Raw genomic sequence first — 19,886 nt, forward strand, 5'->3', positions numbered from 1 at the left:
CTTAATTATTGCAATATTAGTTAGTTATTACCATAATTTTAAAGATGATTTTGAACATATTTAAATGATTTTAATATAAAAGTATTTTATATTTATTTATTTTTAACAAATTAAATCAGTTTAATTACTACGCGAAGCAATGGAAAGTAAAGCGTGTCTTTTGACTATAAATCTATTATGATAATTAAAAGTGCCTTTTTACCTTAAATAAATATAAGAATTTAAAACGGCAAAATCCGCTTTGATGAGATAAATCGCCCCTCGCTGTACCTAACCCATCCGAAACGAGCAACTAGGTGATGACGACGGAACCCATCCGATCGCCGCTCCGCCAGGAGGACGACCCCGCCTTCCCTCCGCCGCCTCCGCCGCCTCCGCCTCACAACACTCCGATACGAACTCCCCCACCTATGGAGCCTGCCGTGGTGGCTAGCCGGCATGATCTCTCGACGCTCGCGGCGAAAGTGGAGGCCAACGTTGCTCCTCCTCATGACTGGTACCCGTGGAACGGTCAGAGGGAGGCGGCTCCGCACGATTCAGGCTCCAGGTCGCGTGTAGTCACGGGTATCGTCAGCCGGGGCCGCCTCGAGAAGGTCATCCATCGTGCGGCGGTGGCCGCGCGACTTTCAGCGGCGGTTTTATGCCTCGTATCCTTTTCCGTTCTCTCCTCTGACAGAGACAAGGGATGGGCCCTCGACTCCTATCACCGCTACAAGCAATACCGGTAGGTTCAGTCCCTGTTTTTCCCCCTTCTAATTGTAACCTAGAAATTTTAGCTTTGATGATGATCCTCCCTGCGAGCGTGCAGTTATTGCGTGTCGGTGAACGTGATTGGATTCGTCTACTCTGGTTTCCAGTTGTATTCGCAAGTCCACAACAAGGTTATGGCGAAACACATCATACGCCGTCCTCTGGGTGACTACTTCGACTTCGCCATGGATCAGGTATACCAACTTAAAGTGTTCTTTCTGCGTATGTTAGTTTAAATAATTAGTTTGTTAGAAGATTTTGTTATCTTTTGATTTATTGCTTTAAGCATTTTGATATACTTCCACTGAATTCTGAGATGATTTAATGAGTAACTAATAGTTTTTCTCTTTTGAAATATACAAATTGTCTTAACCTCTAGAAGTAGTCATCTCTTCTCAGTATTTGTTTGCTAAGTAAAAACTTTTTATACGAATGTAAGTAATTTATTTTTTATGTATGGAGTAACCATAGTGCTATAAACAAGGCAAATTGAGTCATGCTTTGTGTTTTTCAAACTTGTTTGATACGGTAACTGACCCAAGCCAAACTGAGCTTAAAATGAATGAAAAAGTTGTTCAAGCTTATTTGGTTTCTTTTTACAAGCTTGAGCTTCATTTGTTTAGATGTTATCAAGCTCAATTCGAGTTTGTTTGATTATTTGAAACTTTTAGATTTTTAAACTCATTTGGTTGGTTAGTGAGAGCTTTTTTGTTTATTTACAACTATGATAAGAGCTTTGCTGATGAAGATGGATCATAAAATTTGTTTAAGGAGATTATAAACATTGTTCACGAACAGTGTACAATCTTTGTTCATGAACATTAACGAGTTGAATAAAATATGTGTTCAAGTTTTTTATTTATTTTAATCAGTTATTCAAACTTATTCATTTAATTGATCTTGTCTATATTGAACAAACATTAATAAGCTTTTACCAAGTCAAACACCAAGTTTGCTCACAAATAAATAACCATTTAGGGCAATGTTAATAAAAGCATACGACATCTACTTGTTTAGAAAAAACCACCCATAATGAAGTTGTAGACAACTATTCTTGGTACAATCTTTTATGTATGGAATGTATCTGTAACAACTTGTATTAATTAATAGGAAGCAATGTATAATTGCTGCTAAATGCTTTTGTTGAATCCATTTGAAGACAATTTATTTCCTTCAATAAATGATTCCTCAGACATAGATTTATATAATACAGGACAAATTGCTTCATGACTCATTCTAAATAATGACCAGATAAGAAAGTATGAATGCACTAAATTTACATGTAGATAGAAGCAAAACATTGATTATGGTTAATATTTCATTATTTTTGCATGATTAAAATTACACTGTAATTTGTAATTGCACAAGTGTAGCAATGTTTGCCTCCACTTATGTGGACTGGTGGCATTGCCTCTCCTCATCCGTGGTACTTGACCGGTGGTGTTGCTTTCCACCTTATTAACTCATGGAGTAATCAATGTGAAACTAAAGAAATCATATTGCCTACCCATTGTGGTCTCTTAGCTTCAGTCATCTGTAGGATTTCTTTGGTTCTGTTATCTGAGGATGTGGTATTCTAAAATTAGAGTTTTATCACTCCATCCTATTAACCTGTGGATCAACCACTATTTTGACTGAAATCATCTTGCCTACATTCCGAACACTAGAATTTTTCATCCTATGACATTTCATTCAGTTACATGTTTTGAAGACTTGATATTTAGTAAATAATGGTCAACTTATCCTTTTCTTTTGGTGGCTGGATATTTCTTTTACACAAATGGATATTTGTATGCAAATATGAAATCAGTTCACTATAATTGAAATTGTAGGTCATTTGAGACCAGTTTGGGAATTTCTTTCAGTTGCTAAGAAGTAGTAGATCATTGAAATTACTTATAATAAAGTAGTGTCGTTTGATTTATGAAGAGCAAGACAAACTTTTTTCCTGTTTCAGTGAAAGGTATTGATACCTCATAAGTATGTATCGCCGATGATTTTAGAGATTTATTGATCATCAGAATATATGTAGACAAATTAGTTAAAAATTGTTACTATTAAGGAATATGAGTGTATTTTTGTATTATTAGGTCATTAAACAAAGTGTGTGATTCAAGTCCATGCTGCTTCATTAGTATAGTGATGATATGTTGCCAGATATTGGGATGAATCTCTATGCATGGTCTATGCTTCCTCTAAATGAAATTATTCTGAGATAGAAAGAACAAAGAAAAGGTAAGTTGTAAGTCTAGTACTAATATTGGGAGTGTAAATTTTGAAAATGCGTCGAATTGGAAAACATTTGCAACTAAACCATAAGATAAGGGACATTATTTTGTAAATAGGTATTATGATTTCTGTGTTCGACAAGAATGGGAAATTGCAGAATGTATTCTTATCCAAGTAAGAGTATGAATATACAATATTGTTGCTTGTCACCTTTCCTGACAGAATGTGGTTTTCTTTTCTTTTACATGGTCAGAAACAAGGATGCGAGAGCATTGACAATGTGTTCTCATGCTTGGTAGGGGTTAGAATTAGAAAGCTGCGTTTGATTGGAGATGGGTTGACATCAAACATGTTAAACATATGATTCAATGTTACAACTTTCTATATTTCTCATTGCTAACATCTAATAGAATTACAAAAGACCAACCTACTTGATCAAACCTAATATACTGTGAAGTTGTTTATTTTATCACAGAGTCTATATTAGTAAGACACGGTTAGAGTTAGCTATTGATATTATGTATTAATTATGTTTGTGTTGTAATGTTGTGGGTGTAGTTTAGCTTGTAGGAATAGGGATTTTAGTTTATTAGATCATGGAGTTTTTGTGGAAATTGACATTGAGTAATTTTGCTCTGTTATTTTGTAATTTAGTTGATGGGTGCATGAATTAATTGTTCTATTTCTGATTACAGATACTGGCATATCTTTTGATTTCCTCATCATCCTCGGCTACTGCTCGAACTGATGACTGGGTGTCCAACTGGGGAAGTGATGCATTTCCTAATATTGCTACTGGTTCTGTCGCCATATCATTCCTGGCTTTCCTTGTGTTTGCTCTCAGCGCCCTAATTTCTGCCCATAAACTCTTTAGCCGGAACCTCTGATCTAGTTTGGCAACGAAGAAGGATTCGTGTGTCTTTCCTTTTTCACTTCTATAGTTCTGAAGGATTGGATAATGGCAGTGAGGGCTTGATGTTGAAGTATCACAAGCATCGTTGTTGTTGTTGTTTCAGCTTCCTGCTATGTGAAGAAACAATGCTTAGTTAACGAGTTGATCATTTGATTTTCGATTGATGGTATTGTATAGATATAAGCAATAGCAGAGAGCTGTTTGCAACTTGAGACCATGCTTTAACTTGTGAATATATAGTCCAAAGAGAATCTGTTCACAGATGAGAAAATAGGTGGATTGCTTTAGCTATTTAGCCCATCACTTATTTCTAATTGTTCACTTATTTTAATCGAACTAACCTCCATTGCATGATTATCTCACCTTATCGCTTACCATAGTAGTGGCAAAAAAGACGAATAGCTCGTCCCTAACGTCCCTATTAATCCGTCCCTATCGCTTACCATCACACCATATACCATTGCATCATATACCGGGAGCTATCAATACCAACCTTTACTTTTGTCAATCATATTGACCTATTGCTTACCATACCATCGCATCATATACCGGGAGCTACCAATACCAACCTTTACTTTCTCAATCATATTGAACAAGTGGCGGTGACAAGAATTAAAGTTGGCAACAACACATCAAAGACTCATACATATAATGATCGGGGTGCCATTAGGTAGTTCTAACCATAGTTGTAAGTGCCATAACTAATTTTGAAACCATTTCAACGTCATCCCTAATGAAGATTGTGAAGAATGGATCAAGTGCAAGACTTGTTAAAAAACAAAAAACAAAAAAAAAAAAAAAACTTGTAAAAATTCTAGCAGAATGAAAGGACGGATACATATAATGATCGGCTCTAACCCAGCCCCGCTTAAGATCCTTAATTGTTCTTCTTTAATAGTCTAATTAAAGAAGTATAATTACACATATATATTTTTTTTATTATACCCACTACGAGAAACCCCTTTCACACTCAAGTCCAATCCACCTCTAATTTATCCATTCTTGCGCAACTGCTTTACTCACCATATAAAGTCTCATGCCATTTATATCGATTAACTCTATCAACTTTAAATATTCCATGAGATATTAGAATATTTTTAACTTTTGGTATTTGAAGTAATTGTCGTAATCATATACATTTAATAGACTTGTCAAGAAACACAGGTCACTTATCAAGAAAAGAATAATTAGTTTCCATATTAGAAATGCTATTTCTACTAGTTGCTCATTTTTACGGAACACGTAATAAAGTTTTCCATATATTTGATATTGCATCTAATAATAATAATGATGCTATATTAAATAGCTTAAAATAAAATTTTAATTATTATACTAGATCAATTTTTAAGTGTGCCAGAATTATATTTCTAATTTATTCGATAGGCGAAATGAAACTCAACCTATCTCACCTATCTCTTCTCATGTTAAAAATAGTTTTACAATTTAAACACCTGTTAACAATTTATATGGAAGATAGTTTAGCAAACCCAATAGAAGATCATGATTAATTATATATCAAGAACATATGTAATCTTTTAAATTTATTTATTCTGGTATAAATAGATTTTCTACTTTATGTACTTGAACTTCACGGCCTGATGATTATTTTTTATATAATTTAATACAAAGGACTGTGTTAGGATAAAATATTCTTTATGATTTATTTATTTATATTTTATCATGAGATTGATAATATTAAAATACTTGAGATGAGTTTATGTTTGCTCCAATTCTTTATACAACCTATGAGGTATTTAAAAATTATAGATATAATAACTTATTAGAATTATGTCAAAAGAATTTAAAAATATTATTATTTTTAATGTTGTTTGTGTAATCATTGATATAGATCTTAGAATTAAATATTATGTTTTTAATATTATAATTGAATAATATAAATTTTTAAAATTAAAAATTTATAATTTTAAAGAATAAAATATACTCCAGGGTATGGGATTGAAGAATAAAAAGAAATTCAAGACCAAAAATATTGGGCCAAAGTCAAAAGCATTTTTGGTCTAAAGTCAAAAGCGCTTGTTTTTTATTAGAATCATAAAAAAGTATTCCCTTTTTATTTAGGATCAAAAGAAGGTCCATTTTACCTTCCACGATTTTTGTCCTCTCGAAACAATCTTTATTTTTAGTGCTACAATATCAACCATGTAATTATAATAGCTACGATCCCATAACTATATATGATAATAAAAAGGGGTTTATTAAGTGCAGGTTAAAGATAAAGAGAACAGATAATGTAGAGTTCAAAATTAAGGCGGTCAACATCGGAGAACCAACGGACTCGTCAAAGGGGGGTTGAGCGGAGGTCTACTGTAATTGTCGATTGAGCTTGAAGTGTTCGATCAACAAATAGCTTAGCCGAGTAAAACGCCCGTACAACCAAGAGCACTACAATAAAAACATTATATGCTCATCACGAAGTGGAGGAATGCTAAGGCGACCAGAGCACTGGTCCGATCGAGCAAAAACAATCAACTGAGCTAAGGGATTATGGAGAAAATCGACTGAGGTCGACCCGATGGGGATCCCGGTAGAGTGGCTCCCCTGCTCAGCTAAACAGTGAGACTTCTTTTATATCTCTTAATATCCCTTTTAGAGATAATGTCGCTAACAACGAGGCATGATCAACAGGCGAATCGTACGACAAAAACTTCTATTGTCTCATCAAGGATTTATATGTCCTGTTAAGGTATGACGTCAGAGACACTTTCTTGATAGGTCCTTTCATAGGATGGTTAGGGAAGCGTGCTCATGCCTTGAGGCGTGTGCACGTAGCCCAAGTGGGATGCTATATAAAAGGGGGTCCATGCACCGACGGAAGTACGTGTTATTCACTATTCACACCTGTGTTTACTGTTGCTTCGCTTTCTTCCATTTTTCCGATAATTGACTTGAGCATCGGAGGGTCAACGCTAGGGGCCCCTTCCCTGACCCAACACTAATGTTTCTTGTGCTGCAAAGCAGAGCGAGGTCTACACGCAATCAACCCAAAAGGCACATCCCCAGCCAGCCTTCTTCACGATTTTCGGACAGGATCATATTGGCGCCGTTTGTGGGAACGTAGCTTGCATCCGAGATGTGGAGATGGAGGATGCTAGACGACTCATGACAATGACACTGATAAAGGAGGAATTAGATATGTTGATACAAGCCCAAATAGCAAAAATGATGGAGCAACAATAGCAGCAAGCGCTAGCCGAGCGCTGGGTACATGAGCCTGTGAGCAACGGGGCAGCAGGCCGGATATAGAGATCGAGCGAAACATGTATCCGTACGAGGGAAGAATAAGAAGTCGACCAATACATATGGGGGCGTGCCCAATGCACCTATCCCCTTTCATCGCGTGTTGTTCCAGACTCCGTCAGATGAACAGTGTTGAGCGGACAGGGAACATGGATCCTCCTCAGACAACCTGCCCATTCGGGATGCACGGAAAGTGAAAGCACTAAGAAATGATGATTCACCCGAACGGATCAATCAACAGTTCTCTCAGGGGATCTTGGACGACCCCCCTACCTCGACATTACACCCCATTGATAATCGGGGAATACAATAGAACGAGTGATTCGGATGACAATCTGTCCAAGTTTGATAACGCGGCCATACTCCATCAATACACCAACGGAGTGACGTGCCGAGTTTTCCTCACCACTCTTTTAGGATCAGCGCAATGCTGGTTTAGACGCTTGCCAATTAGATCAATTCACAGCTTCAAAGATTTCCGAGCGGCATTCTTGTACCACTTTGCCAACAGTAGTCGCTACCAGAAAATAAGTGTCAATCTATTCGTGTTGAAGCAGGGGCCTAAGAAGGCACTGAGAGCCTACATCAAGTGGTTCAACCAGGTGACCATGTATATTTCATCAGTCTCCTTGGAGATATTGGTAAATGTCTTCTCCCAGGTGCTTACCGAAGGAGAATTCTTCCGCTCCCTCATCCAAAGGTCACCAAAAGACTTCGACCACTTGCTCAGGCGTGTCACCGAATACATAAACATGGAGGAAGCCCAAGTTGCATGAAGGAAGGAATTACCTGCTGAGCATACTGCTCCCCAAAAATGGCGGTCGACCACCAATCATCAACCACCGAAAGGCCCCTGATCAGGAGTACCATAGCTGCACGGGAGCCAAGAACACATGTCGTGCAACATTTTTTAGATTTTGAGGGATGTCCTAAGGCAATCTCCTTACGATTTTTACTAAATATAGATTCACTATTTGAGTACATATTATATGTTTGATTGTTTTAGACTCATTTACTGAATGCCCGTAATATAATTCATAGCATGAGAGAAATTGTGATTGGATCACAACTAGTGATTATCTCTACATGTGAAATTATGAACGTATTGGAATTTCCCTAGTCATCGAATTGATGCATTCAGACATCATCAATTTTGTAAGACTAGCATGGATTATACTCCCTGGTTCGCCAAGTAGCTGTTTTCTCACTGGCTAGAGACATTGAGATGTCATAAGTCAAACGTGGATGCTAGTTATAGTAACTAGTTCATTGGAGTGACTCACTGTAAGATTTCATATGGTTATCTATATATATGGATATATTTGTGAAACTCTTACTGTAGTTCGAGTACAAGTTTCCTTTGACTTGAGGTATACAAGTCATCTTAATCATGGAGACTTATACTTTGACATCTTAAGCAAGCACCTTGGTGTCGGCCTTTTTGCATGTCACGAGGCGCTCCAAATTAATTAAAATTGAAACTCATTAAAATTAAGATAAGTATCGTAGTAAGGAGTCTCAAGTCATATTTTTTCCAAGGTATACTAGTGAATGTGTGCAAATTCTAGAATTGATTCAAATTGATTTCTCCATCAACAAGATCGATTATCCTTCCCATTTAATTCTCATTACAAATTGATCAACAATCACATTCGGATTCTAATGCTTCCTTGAATCTAACTCTTCAACTAAAATCATAATACCCTTTGAACTCATGAACTTAATTCACTTGCTAAGTTCAGAAATTATATTTCAATCTCTATCACAACTAAATTTAATACTTAATCCACTCACTAAGTCTTCAATTCTCACTAACCAACAACAACAACATATTATGGAGGTAAACAATTAAAAACTCAAGTGAATTATCCAACATTCAAACTTAATCCCAATCAATAAACTCTGATATCTAAAGCAAGAGTTTGATCACACATTTAAGAATTAAAACTAAATAAGCAAAACCAAGTTAGTAACATGAATATTCAAAACTAGATATTAGCTAAATACTAATTAGCATCTAAACACTAGTTAGTATCTAAATAATAGTTAGTATCTAAATAATAGTTAGTATCTAACACGGTTTGAAATTGCAGCAAGCTAAAGAAACAAGTCAGAGTTAAATGAAGAAATCAGAAATGAATTTCAAACAAAACACCAAGTAGCTGAATAGGGGTTTGGATTACAGAAATCTAAAGGGAATTTGATAGCAAAGCTAAGAATTCAAACAAAAATTGCAAAGAAGTGAATCAAATCATAGATCTGAGCAAAGTGATGAACATTTTAACCTAATTTATAGAAAAGCAAAGAAAACAAACGTTTCACACACACAAATCCTTGACGCAAGCTTTCTTCTCCCTGCTGTCAACAGAATTGCCTCAGAGAACGCCCTTGTGGCAATCGGCAGCAGGTCTCGAGCTTCCAACTAATCCAACTGATAGTTCATAGCCTCAGAGAACGCCCATACAACTCACACCCAATTGGAATCCACATCGCACGAAGAGACAGAGTTGGAATCTAGAATTTGCCCATGCCAATCGATTGATCAGATCGATTCCACTATTGCGGATGGAATGGAGAACGTGAGTGTGATCGGAGCCTCAGAGAATGCCCATCCAGCTCCGGTGATGATGGAAATCGCGGATCGGAGAACGCCCCTGCATCCGGATTGCAAAATGGACAGAAACCAAACTTTATGGACTGGGAAACCCTCTGCCGCTCACTGCAGCCACGGACGGTGAACGCCGGAACTCAGGGATTGCTGCCGGTGAAGATCGCTTGCTCATGGATCTCGAATGAAAGAAACGGGAGCTGCGGCGATGCGATGTAGAAGACAGTGAACAGTGAGAAAATTACGAAACCGAGCCCAGCTTCACTGTAGCTTCTCGCGGGATTTAAACCCCTCCTCATTTGATCAGATGGTCCACAACAATCCGGGGCTTGATCAACGGCTGGATGAGCTCAGATCTGGATCAAAACTTTTGAACATTCATTAATGGACGAGATCTACTTCTCATTAGGTCGGATGGACCAGATGCTTGACGGATGACTCAGATCTCTCTAATCTTCAATGGACGGTTCATAATGCTCCAAGGTTTGATTGCCTCATTAAGCCCTTGATTTGAGCCCAAATGCGGTCTGATTTGATCGAGTCTATGACCCTTTTGATGCCTACAAAATAATAATCAAAGATTAGCATCAAATACCATGATAATTGGCTAAATTACAATTTAGTCCGAGATCACATGCAATTATGAAATATAATGTATATGTGAGATTAAGCTATGAATAAATCATCAAAAGCATGCATTATGAATCAAGATAATATAGCCAAAATCATGGTTATCAAATCCCCCACACTTAGTCTTGGACGTCCCGTTCAAGTCAAGAAAATTAAAAATCATCTCCACAACAATTCCCTAGCAATACCTAAAAGATAGTAAAAAGAATTTAACTAAGGTCATCTTAAAAATCACAAACATTCATGAATACAATTCAAACAATAATCAGTAGGTATGATAGTTTCAATCCAATTGAAAAATTAAGCAAGATGCAATCTCACAAAGAATTTACCTATTCTAGTCCTCACACTCAAAAATGCATATTAGTGGAGCTCACTCAATGCAACTCACAACATTTCACTACCATAAGCTTGCTTATTTTCTAATTCTCCACCACTATAAACATAGCATACATAAATCAAAAGGATTTTATCATCAAGAATTGAAATGGAAGCAAAAAGAACAATGAAAATGAATAAAATTGGCAAAAGAAAAGTATTTAATGAAGAAAATGAGAAGATAAGAGTATTGGAGGAATATACTTGATGAGTTGACCAATTTGATGTGAAAAGAGTTGTATACCATTTGTCATTACCAATTCAAAGTATCAAGCTAACCTCTCCTTCAATTTGATGGCAAACAAAGAATCTTGATACTCTATCTTCCACTTGATACTCTCTTGATGTGCAAAATTTTTTTTTTCATTGTTTTCCACTTCAATTTCAGCATTTTGAAACTCAAAAATAATCTCAAATCATGAAGACTAGTTCCCTCCCCCACACTTAAAATGTTGGCCGTCTCGGACAATAGAATACACATGTTATCCACTTACTTGATATTCTTTAACCACTGTTCTCTATTGTTTTCATTCTGCAGATTTTAATTTCAGCAACTTGCATATTCAAATTGTGCAGAAAATTTAGCACTGTTATGCAGCTGGAAACATCAGCAATCTTCAACAATACTGAACATCTAATTTCATGTCTCATTTTTACAGATACCACAAAACTGCAGCCACCAGCTAATGCTTTCAGAAATCCAGAATTCCAGTCTTAAGTATCGAAATGCAATTCCAAGGTAACTTCAGCTTCAATCATAAAGAATTTGAAGTTATTTCTGGTAAAGAAATTGTAAAATGGTTTGGCACACAACTGGCTTTTTTGTAGGAAAACAAAACTAGGACTAAAGCTCAATGTAGTTTCAAAACCTGATAATAAAAAATGACAGAATAAATTCCAAATCAGTTTCAAACTGAAACTGCAAATCTATATCTGATCTACAATCAAATTGCTTCTTCTTCTAACTCGAAATTCATAACATTGCCTCTCCAATTTGATCTCACTTATCCTATTCCATTTCCTGAACACTTAATCTTCATGTAAAAAGGAATACATTTCAAGTTTACAGGCCAGCTCTCAACTTTTATAGATTTGCACAATTCCTGCATTCCATTTCTGATTTCTTTTGAAGTTCCACTCTTAATTCTCATTTTTAGATTTAGAGAAATTTAACTTCCATTCTGAAATGGCTTGTAGAATGTATCCTTGCTGTCAAATATTACAGCCACCTCTAATTCCCAGCAGTAAAGTGAAGCTATGCAATTTTCAGAATCTGAAATTTAAATACTCTGCCACTTTCTGAAAACTCAGTTTAAAAGGAGGTTTCAGTTGATGTTAAAGTCAGGAATAACATGATAAGTTGGTATTTGAAATTATTGGCAAACTCAAAACCTTGCAACTATGTTCAGATTCTACAATATCTCCGCCCCAAACTCAAGTACTTAGCTACTCAATTTCAGAATTACAGCAACAAGAAATGATGTAGCTCCCTAGATTCAAGTTTAGGATTTGAAAAGAGAAAAGCATCAAATGACAATATAAGACTAGCAACTTCATGTAGCTTTTTACTGATTAGGAACCTGCAAAGAGAACTTGTTCATAACAGATTCACTATAATTCATTCCCAGCAACACAATCTAAGACCAGCAGCACATTTATCCTCTGCCTTGTTTTTTTGTTTTTTACCAGAAATGCTCCTTGCTGTAAATGAGTTACAGCATTCTGCAGATTTTCCTTCTCTAATCATTCTGCAGATTTTATTGTCTGAAACATGAAACATGAAGAATCCAACTTTTCTGCAAACAGAATTTCTGCAATTCATTTTGCTTTACAGACACATAATAAAATTTTGTCAGAACTAGTAGTTTCAGATTTTTGTTTCTCAGATAAGAAAATAAGAGTTCAGCTTGAAATTCCCAATGAATTGACTTAGTTTTATCTCTGTTCTGTTGCAGTTGCATTTACAACACAAAATTCAGAATTGTCCAGTGTAAGAATTTGCTAGACCTTCAATTATGCAACTCTTGTTCCTGCAACAAAATCTAAAAGAATTTTTAAACTGTCGCCTGGTCAATTTAAGGAACAAGCAATCCACAGATTTGAAGTCAGTATCCCAGAGTTCATCTACAGCTTCCTTGTTTCAATTCTAGACTTTGTATCAATCTTTCACTGTTAGTCACAAAAACTTCAATACTTCTTTCATCTTGTCTCTTAAGACTCTTCACAATGCATAACCTAAAACTTTTCAGGTTCCTACAGTTTCATCTCATTACAATTCTCTTCCCAATTTGGCACTAAAGGCCCAATTCATTTATGCAGCTTTTCCTTTCTGTGTCTATTTTTTTTTCCTTCTGTGTTTCTTCATCAGTTACAGATTTCACACAATTGCAATAGAAAAGGTCAGAATTTCAGAAGTTGAGCAACATAAAATGACTAATCTGTTCAAAATCAGCATTTAGAGTTGGCATAAAGCTAAGCTCTGATTCCATTTCCAGCAGGTTCAAATATACAGCAAGTCAGAACCACCTTTTATTCACAACAAATACAAATCAAAACCAAACACAGAATTAAGACTGATTCGGAATTCTTGATTCTGATTTCCATATATTAGTATCAAACCCTGGAATTCAAAGTAATCGTGGCTTTAATATTGAAGAATTAAGCTTGTCAATGCACCTCTTTAAATCCTGAATTAATAGGAATTTGAATACTAAACAAATTTGGCACAAACAGTTTAGATGCCCACAAGAACTGTAAACTTCAGAAATCAGTAATTAAAGATTCCAGCAGCAACAGATTTTGTTTCTGATCAATGAATCAGAACAATAGCAACAAGCAATTCAATCCACTGCAACAACTCATAAAAAGGATGGATTCTGCCCTTCAGACCGATTCAAAGGATTAATTATGGTTCAATTCTACAACAAATTCCTTAGTTCCAGATTTTGGTGTTGAGCTTTTCACTGAACAAAAAGCTGTATAAGAATTGAGATTCAATTTCTAAAGATTTTAGAAACTATGAGCTCAATTTCCAGATTCCAGGTTAAGTGTCAGAAATTTGATTTCTTGCACCATTGCATTCCTTCACTTTCCCCTACTAATCAACTTAGAAATGTGGAAGTAATGCATTCCTATTGTATGAGTAGAGATTGATGCAGCTATCTACAGCTCCTTAGACAATTAACTGAATTTAGTAACTTCTACAACTTCAGTTTTGGAAATCAGGGAATATTAACATCAATCAGCAGCTAAGAATTCCAGCTCATCTTAATATCAGTTCAACAAATACTGAATTCAGAATTCAGAATTCCGGATTGGTAACTGGATATCCACATCTAATGTTACTACTTTCTCACTTCAAGCTTCAACAACTTATTCTCATAAAACTTTATCAATCATTAAGTCAAATGATAGCTTGATTGCCAATTGATGCTAGAAACAGTTAAAGAAAAATCAATTAGAAAGCTTGCTGCAAATTCAGAATTCTGCACTTTTGATACCATCCGAATTCTATCCAGCAGGTTTGAAAAGAATGAAAAGGAGATAAACAACAATTGCTTTTGGAAATACAAGAGTTGCAATTAATTCCCAAGGACTTTAAGGGCTAGTGATGAAAAATTTGCACACACTTGATACCACATGTGACACTGAATCTGTTTCCAGCTTTTAATCTCACTGTTTTAAGTTCCAATTGCTACCCTTTCCTTCAACTTTTCAGAGTAATTGACGCTATGCTCACATGCTTCATTAGTGGAATTACACCCACCAATTAAATTCCGAATTCTGGTACATTAAAATCAAATTTCAATTGCTACAAAAGCTACCTATTTTTGCATTTTCGTGTCCAGAAAAAGTTTCTGATCTCTACAGAATTGAATTGCTTAATTAAAGACCACCATAGTATCAATTTTCGGCTGTTGACAACACTTCTACTCACACATCAAATGTATCACTTATGAATCAAAGCTGAGTTCCGGAACATAAAAAGCTTCTTAATTTCTTGACAGTTTTACAGCACAACACAAATCTGAATTCTTCATTTCAAAGTTTCAACCTCACAAAATTTCAGAATTAATCTAACATTCCTGAATTTGATGTTTATCTAAGAATTTGTTGGACAATGATTCCAAATTTTGCAACTCATAGAACAAATTCAGAAATCAAACTTTACCAGAAATAAAATTGCATTATGAATTCTGCACTTGATTCCTGATCTTCAATTGCATTACAAATCAAAGACTTGATTGAACTCTTCACTGATCAAGAAACATTGTAACAGCTTGATACATAGTCACAGCAACTTCTCAATTCTGATTTTTCCATTTCTGTAGATTCCTGTATTCTTTCAATTGTTACTTGTAGAATTTTCTGAATTCCTATCAATTCTGTTTCTCTTCCAGCAACTTCAAATTCAGAAATCAGATTCATCATCTTCTTCCTTCATATTTCTCCTAGAGTTTGGAATGTATCAACATAGCAAAATTCAAAGCAATTGTAACTTGCTCTTAACATGATAAAACTCAACAAATGGATTCATTTAGCATACAATCTTAAGAGCACTACATTCTTGACAATTTTTTTTTCAGCATTTTCTTTTCTAATACAGTAGCAACTCCATCTTTAAACCTTTAACATTTAACACCATTACATCTTCCAAATCTCCATCATTGGCTTGAACTTGAATCCCATTCACAAATGAATCCTAACATTCAAACTCACTATACACCTCCCCCACACTTAATCCTTTGTCATCTAGTCGATCCAAATCATCAAGAATTCAACCAATACTCATCATGGAATGAAGTCAAGGCAAAGTGATCAAGGGTTAAAATGTTGAATGAGAATGTTAAAGATAATTTGTGAGGAAGAATTTAAAAATCATGAGGGAACAAAATTGACAAAATCCTTTATCACCATGCACACAAATGCTATTGTGACCTTGAAAAGAAACTAAGTAAGTTCTAGAGTTTAATTTGCTATGAGTGCATGCCACACAAAAGAAATAATAGTGTTTAGGCTTAAAGTGGTCCTCTCTAGGTAATTTTTTATTGCAATCAAGCTCAATTAATTAAATTAGAATTCATTACCATTTTAACCAATATCATGTAAGTAAAGCATCCAATCATGTCAAATGACCTAAAATTGATGATCAAATTTAAGAGACTTTTACCATCTTAAAAATATTACTTAGAAAATTCCCATGGAGACTTTTATTCAAAATGAAAATGCTATGTACTAACAAAATGCAAAGTATGGAAGCAAAGTGTGGAAGTAAAATGCAAATGCAAAGTATGAAACTAAACAAAATTGCACAAAAAGAATTTATTAACAAAATATGAATTAAAATTGCAAAAGCAAGTGAAATTGGAACCAACTCCCCTTTCATTCCGGTGGTCGAAGAAGATTGAGAAGAATAATCCATGCCGGTAGTGGAGTACTTTTGGTTCCACTCAATTCCTTTTTGTTCATCATTTTTCCATTATAAATTTTTTCTGGAGGTCTAAGGCGGTTCAGTGTAAGTATCTACTCCGGGAGCTTGTGTTCTCCTACAACATCATTAAAAGATAAAACCTCCCACTCGCGTGTGGGATAAGAAAATAGGAGAATATTAGTGTGGGTAGAAAATTTTTCAAGAAACGAATCACACCTAATGAAATCAACAAATGGTACCTCTATTGAATTTTCTGATAAATCACAAGAAATACTCACCTTGTCATTTTGAAAGGTACCTGGAGTGGTGATTGTTACCTCCTTTTCATCATGTAAATGCTCAAGCTCTGGTTCTGTTAAATATTCATCCTCATGTAGTGATTCTTGAGTGCTTGGCTCCATAACACAAGGCCCTACACTTACATCTTCAATTCTTGGTGATTCTTGAGGTAATGCTTCCAGTAAGCATTCCCCTACACATAAATCATCTTCAAAGAAATGTTCAGAACCTGAATCACTAACAACATCTTCAACAACAAAATCATTAGGATCAGAAATTTGCATAATCACATAATCATCACAAAAAACACTAGAAAAATTATGTGAAGTAATGGGAGTAGGGGTCAGACCTGACAGAATCGCTACTTTCCATCTCTCCACTGGAATTTTGTGCTTGCAGCTAATTGATGGATGATGCAATCTGATCTATCTAAATCTGTAGGTTCTGTATCCTTGAGATTTGCTGCTCTTGATGTTCACTCATTTGTTGCATGATCTCCTTGAGTTTCCATGTTGACTCATCCATCTGAGGGTCATTTTGTTGAAAAGAATTTGGCATAGAAGATGTTGAAACTTCTTGGAACTCATATGAACTCTGGTAAGTTGGATATGGTTCAATAAATTGTCCTTGTGCACTTTCATACCTGAAACATGAATTATCCACCCAATTAGCATTAAAACCATTTGAAAATGATTCATACCTATTTTGTTGATCCATATTTGGGTAAAACTGATACTCAGGTTGAAAACATTGATAACTCTCCATTCCACCTCCAAAATTCTGAAAATATGGATCCATGCTAAAGAAATCTCCTGTTCTTCACTACAACACTAGCAAACAAAATTAGAAGATTCAAAAGCATAAAGTTTCAATCTCATGAAAACATGAACAGTAAAGACACTTAAAAATTCAAGAACAGTTCAACATGAAAATACAAAAAGAATTAAGCAATCAAATCTATCAAGATGTTAACAAAATACAATCAATCAATGCTCAATGCATAATCTAAAATAAACACACATTGCTAGTTAATTCCCCGGCAACGACACCAAAATTTGGTGTCGACCTTTTTGCATGTCACAAGGCGCTCCAAATTAATTAAAATTGAAACTCATTACAATTAAGATAAGTATTGTAGTAAGGAGTCTCAAGTCATTTTTTTCCAAGGTATACTAGTGAATGTGTGCAAATTCTAGAATTGATTCAAATTGATTTCTCCATCAACAAGATCGATTATCCTTCCCATTTAATTCTCATTACAAATTGATCAACAATCACATTCAGATTCTAATGCTTCCTTGAATCTAACTCTTCAACTAAAATCACAATACCCGTTGAACTCATGAGCTTAATTCACTTGCTAAGTTCAGAAATTATATTTCAATCTCTATCACAACTAAATTCAATACTTAATCCACTCACTAAGTCTTCAATTCTCACTAACCAACAACAACAACATATTATGGAGGTAAACAATTAAAAACTCAAGTGAATTATCCAACATTCAAACTTAATCCCAATCAATAAACTCTGATATCTAAAGCAAGAGTTTGATCACACATTTAAGAATTAAAACTAAATAAGCAAAACCAAGTTAGTAACATGAATATTCAAAACAAGACATTAGCTAAATACTAATTAGCATCTAAACACTAGTTAGTATCTAAATAATAGTTAGTATCTAACACGGTTTGAAATTGCAGCAAGCTAAAGAAACAAGTCAGAGTTAAATGAAGAAATCAGAAATGAATTTCAAACAAAACACCAAGTAGCTGAATAGGGGGTTGGATTACAGAAATCTAAAGGGAATTTGATAGCAAAGCTAAGAATTCAAACGGAAATTGCAAAGAAGTGAATCAGATCATAGATTTGAGCAAAGTGATGAACATTTTAACCTAATTTATAGAAAAACAAAGAAAACAAACGTTGCACACACACAAATCCTTGACGCAAACTTTCTTCTCCCTGCTGTCAACAGAATTGCCTCAGAGAACGTCCTTGTGGCAATCGACAGCAAGTCTCGAGCTTCCAACTAATCCAACCGATTGTTCATAGCCTCAGAGAACGCCCATATAGCTCACACCCGATTGGAATCCACATCGCACGAAGAGACAGAGTTGGAATCTGGAATTTGCCCACGCCAATCGATTGATCAGATCGATTCCAGCGTTGCGGATGGAATGGAGAACGTGAGTGTGATCGGAGCCTCAGAGAACGCCCATCCAGCTCCGGTGATGATGGAAATCATGGATCGGAGAACGCCCCTGCATCCGGATTGCGAAATGGACAGAAACAAAACTTTACGGACTGGGAAACCCTCTGCCGCTCACTGCAACCACGGACGGTGAACGCCGGAACTCAGGGATTGCTGCTGGTGAAGATCGCTAGCTCATGGATCTCGAATGAAAGAAACGGGAGTTGCGGCGACGCGATGTAGAAGACAGTGAACAATGAGAAAATCGTGAAACTGAGCCCAGCTCTCACTGTAGCTTCTCGCGGGATTTAAACCCCTCCTCATCTGATCAGACGGTCCAGAACAATCCGGGGCTTGATCAACGGCTGGATGAGGTCAGATTTGGATCAAAACTTTTGGACATTCATCAATGGACGAGATCTGCTCCTCATTAGGTCGGATGGACCAGATGCTTGACGGATGGCTCAGATCTCTCCAATCTTCAATGGACAGTTCATAATGCTCCAAGGTTTGATCGCCTCATTAAGCCCTTGATTTGAGCCCAATTGTGGTCTGATTTGATCGGGTCCATGACCCTTTTGATGCCTACAAAATAAAAATCAAAGATTAACATCAAATACCATGATAATTGGCTAAATTGTAATTTTGTCCGAGATCACATGCAATTATGAAATATAATGTATATGTGAGATTAAGCTATGAATAAATCATCAAAAGCATGCATTATGGATCAAGATAATATAGCCAAAATCATGGTTATCACACCTCATTGAGGTGTGGACCCTGGATGATTGGGTATAAGTCGAAATGCCCGAAGATATTTGGATAGCCCACAGAGGATTCATCGCTCCTTGTGAGGAGACATATACCCTATGGTCATTCGTTAGGATTATTACTCAAAGTCTTTGGTAAAAACATCACATGTTAAGACTGCGAGACTCTTAAACACTTGTACGAGTAATTTAAATTCGTAGAACAAGTATTATTTGGGCTAGGTGTGACGTAGTTAGTCTAGTGGGGACAGACACATAGACCATGTCCTGGACTAAGTGGGTATAAGACGAGTGAAAGGAACAAGACATGACTCACTGTAGTTGTTGAAGGGTTTAGAATTAGTTCTAAGAGCAACTATGTTTTTTTGACTAATTGGAGATCATGATGTACTACTAGGTGCTACTCATGATCGTCTATAATTAAGTAGTTAATTATGGACAGC

The 19,886-nt window shown here is 35.8% G+C and overlaps 1 protein-coding gene across 1 annotated transcript; it reads left to right on the forward strand.

The window, feature by feature from the left end:
* The first annotated feature begins 244 nt into the window (after positions 1-244).
* On the forward strand, positions 245-4,062 carry LOC122021659 (CASP-like protein 4A1). The gene is made up of 3 exons (XM_042579807.1): positions 245-724; positions 809-944; positions 3,675-4,062. Exons 1-3 carry the CDS (start codon positions 300-302, stop codon positions 3,864-3,866), a joined length of 753 nt encoding a protein of 250 aa, XP_042435741.1. The 5' UTR covers positions 245-299; the 3' UTR covers positions 3,867-4,062.
* The last annotated feature ends 15,824 nt before the right edge of the window (positions 4,063-19,886 follow it).

Source organism: Zingiber officinale, chromosome 9A, assembly GCF_018446385.1.
Source record: "Zingiber officinale cultivar Zhangliang chromosome 9A, Zo_v1.1, whole genome shotgun sequence".
NCBI lineage: Eukaryota > Viridiplantae > Streptophyta > Magnoliopsida > Zingiberales > Zingiberaceae > Zingiber > Zingiber officinale.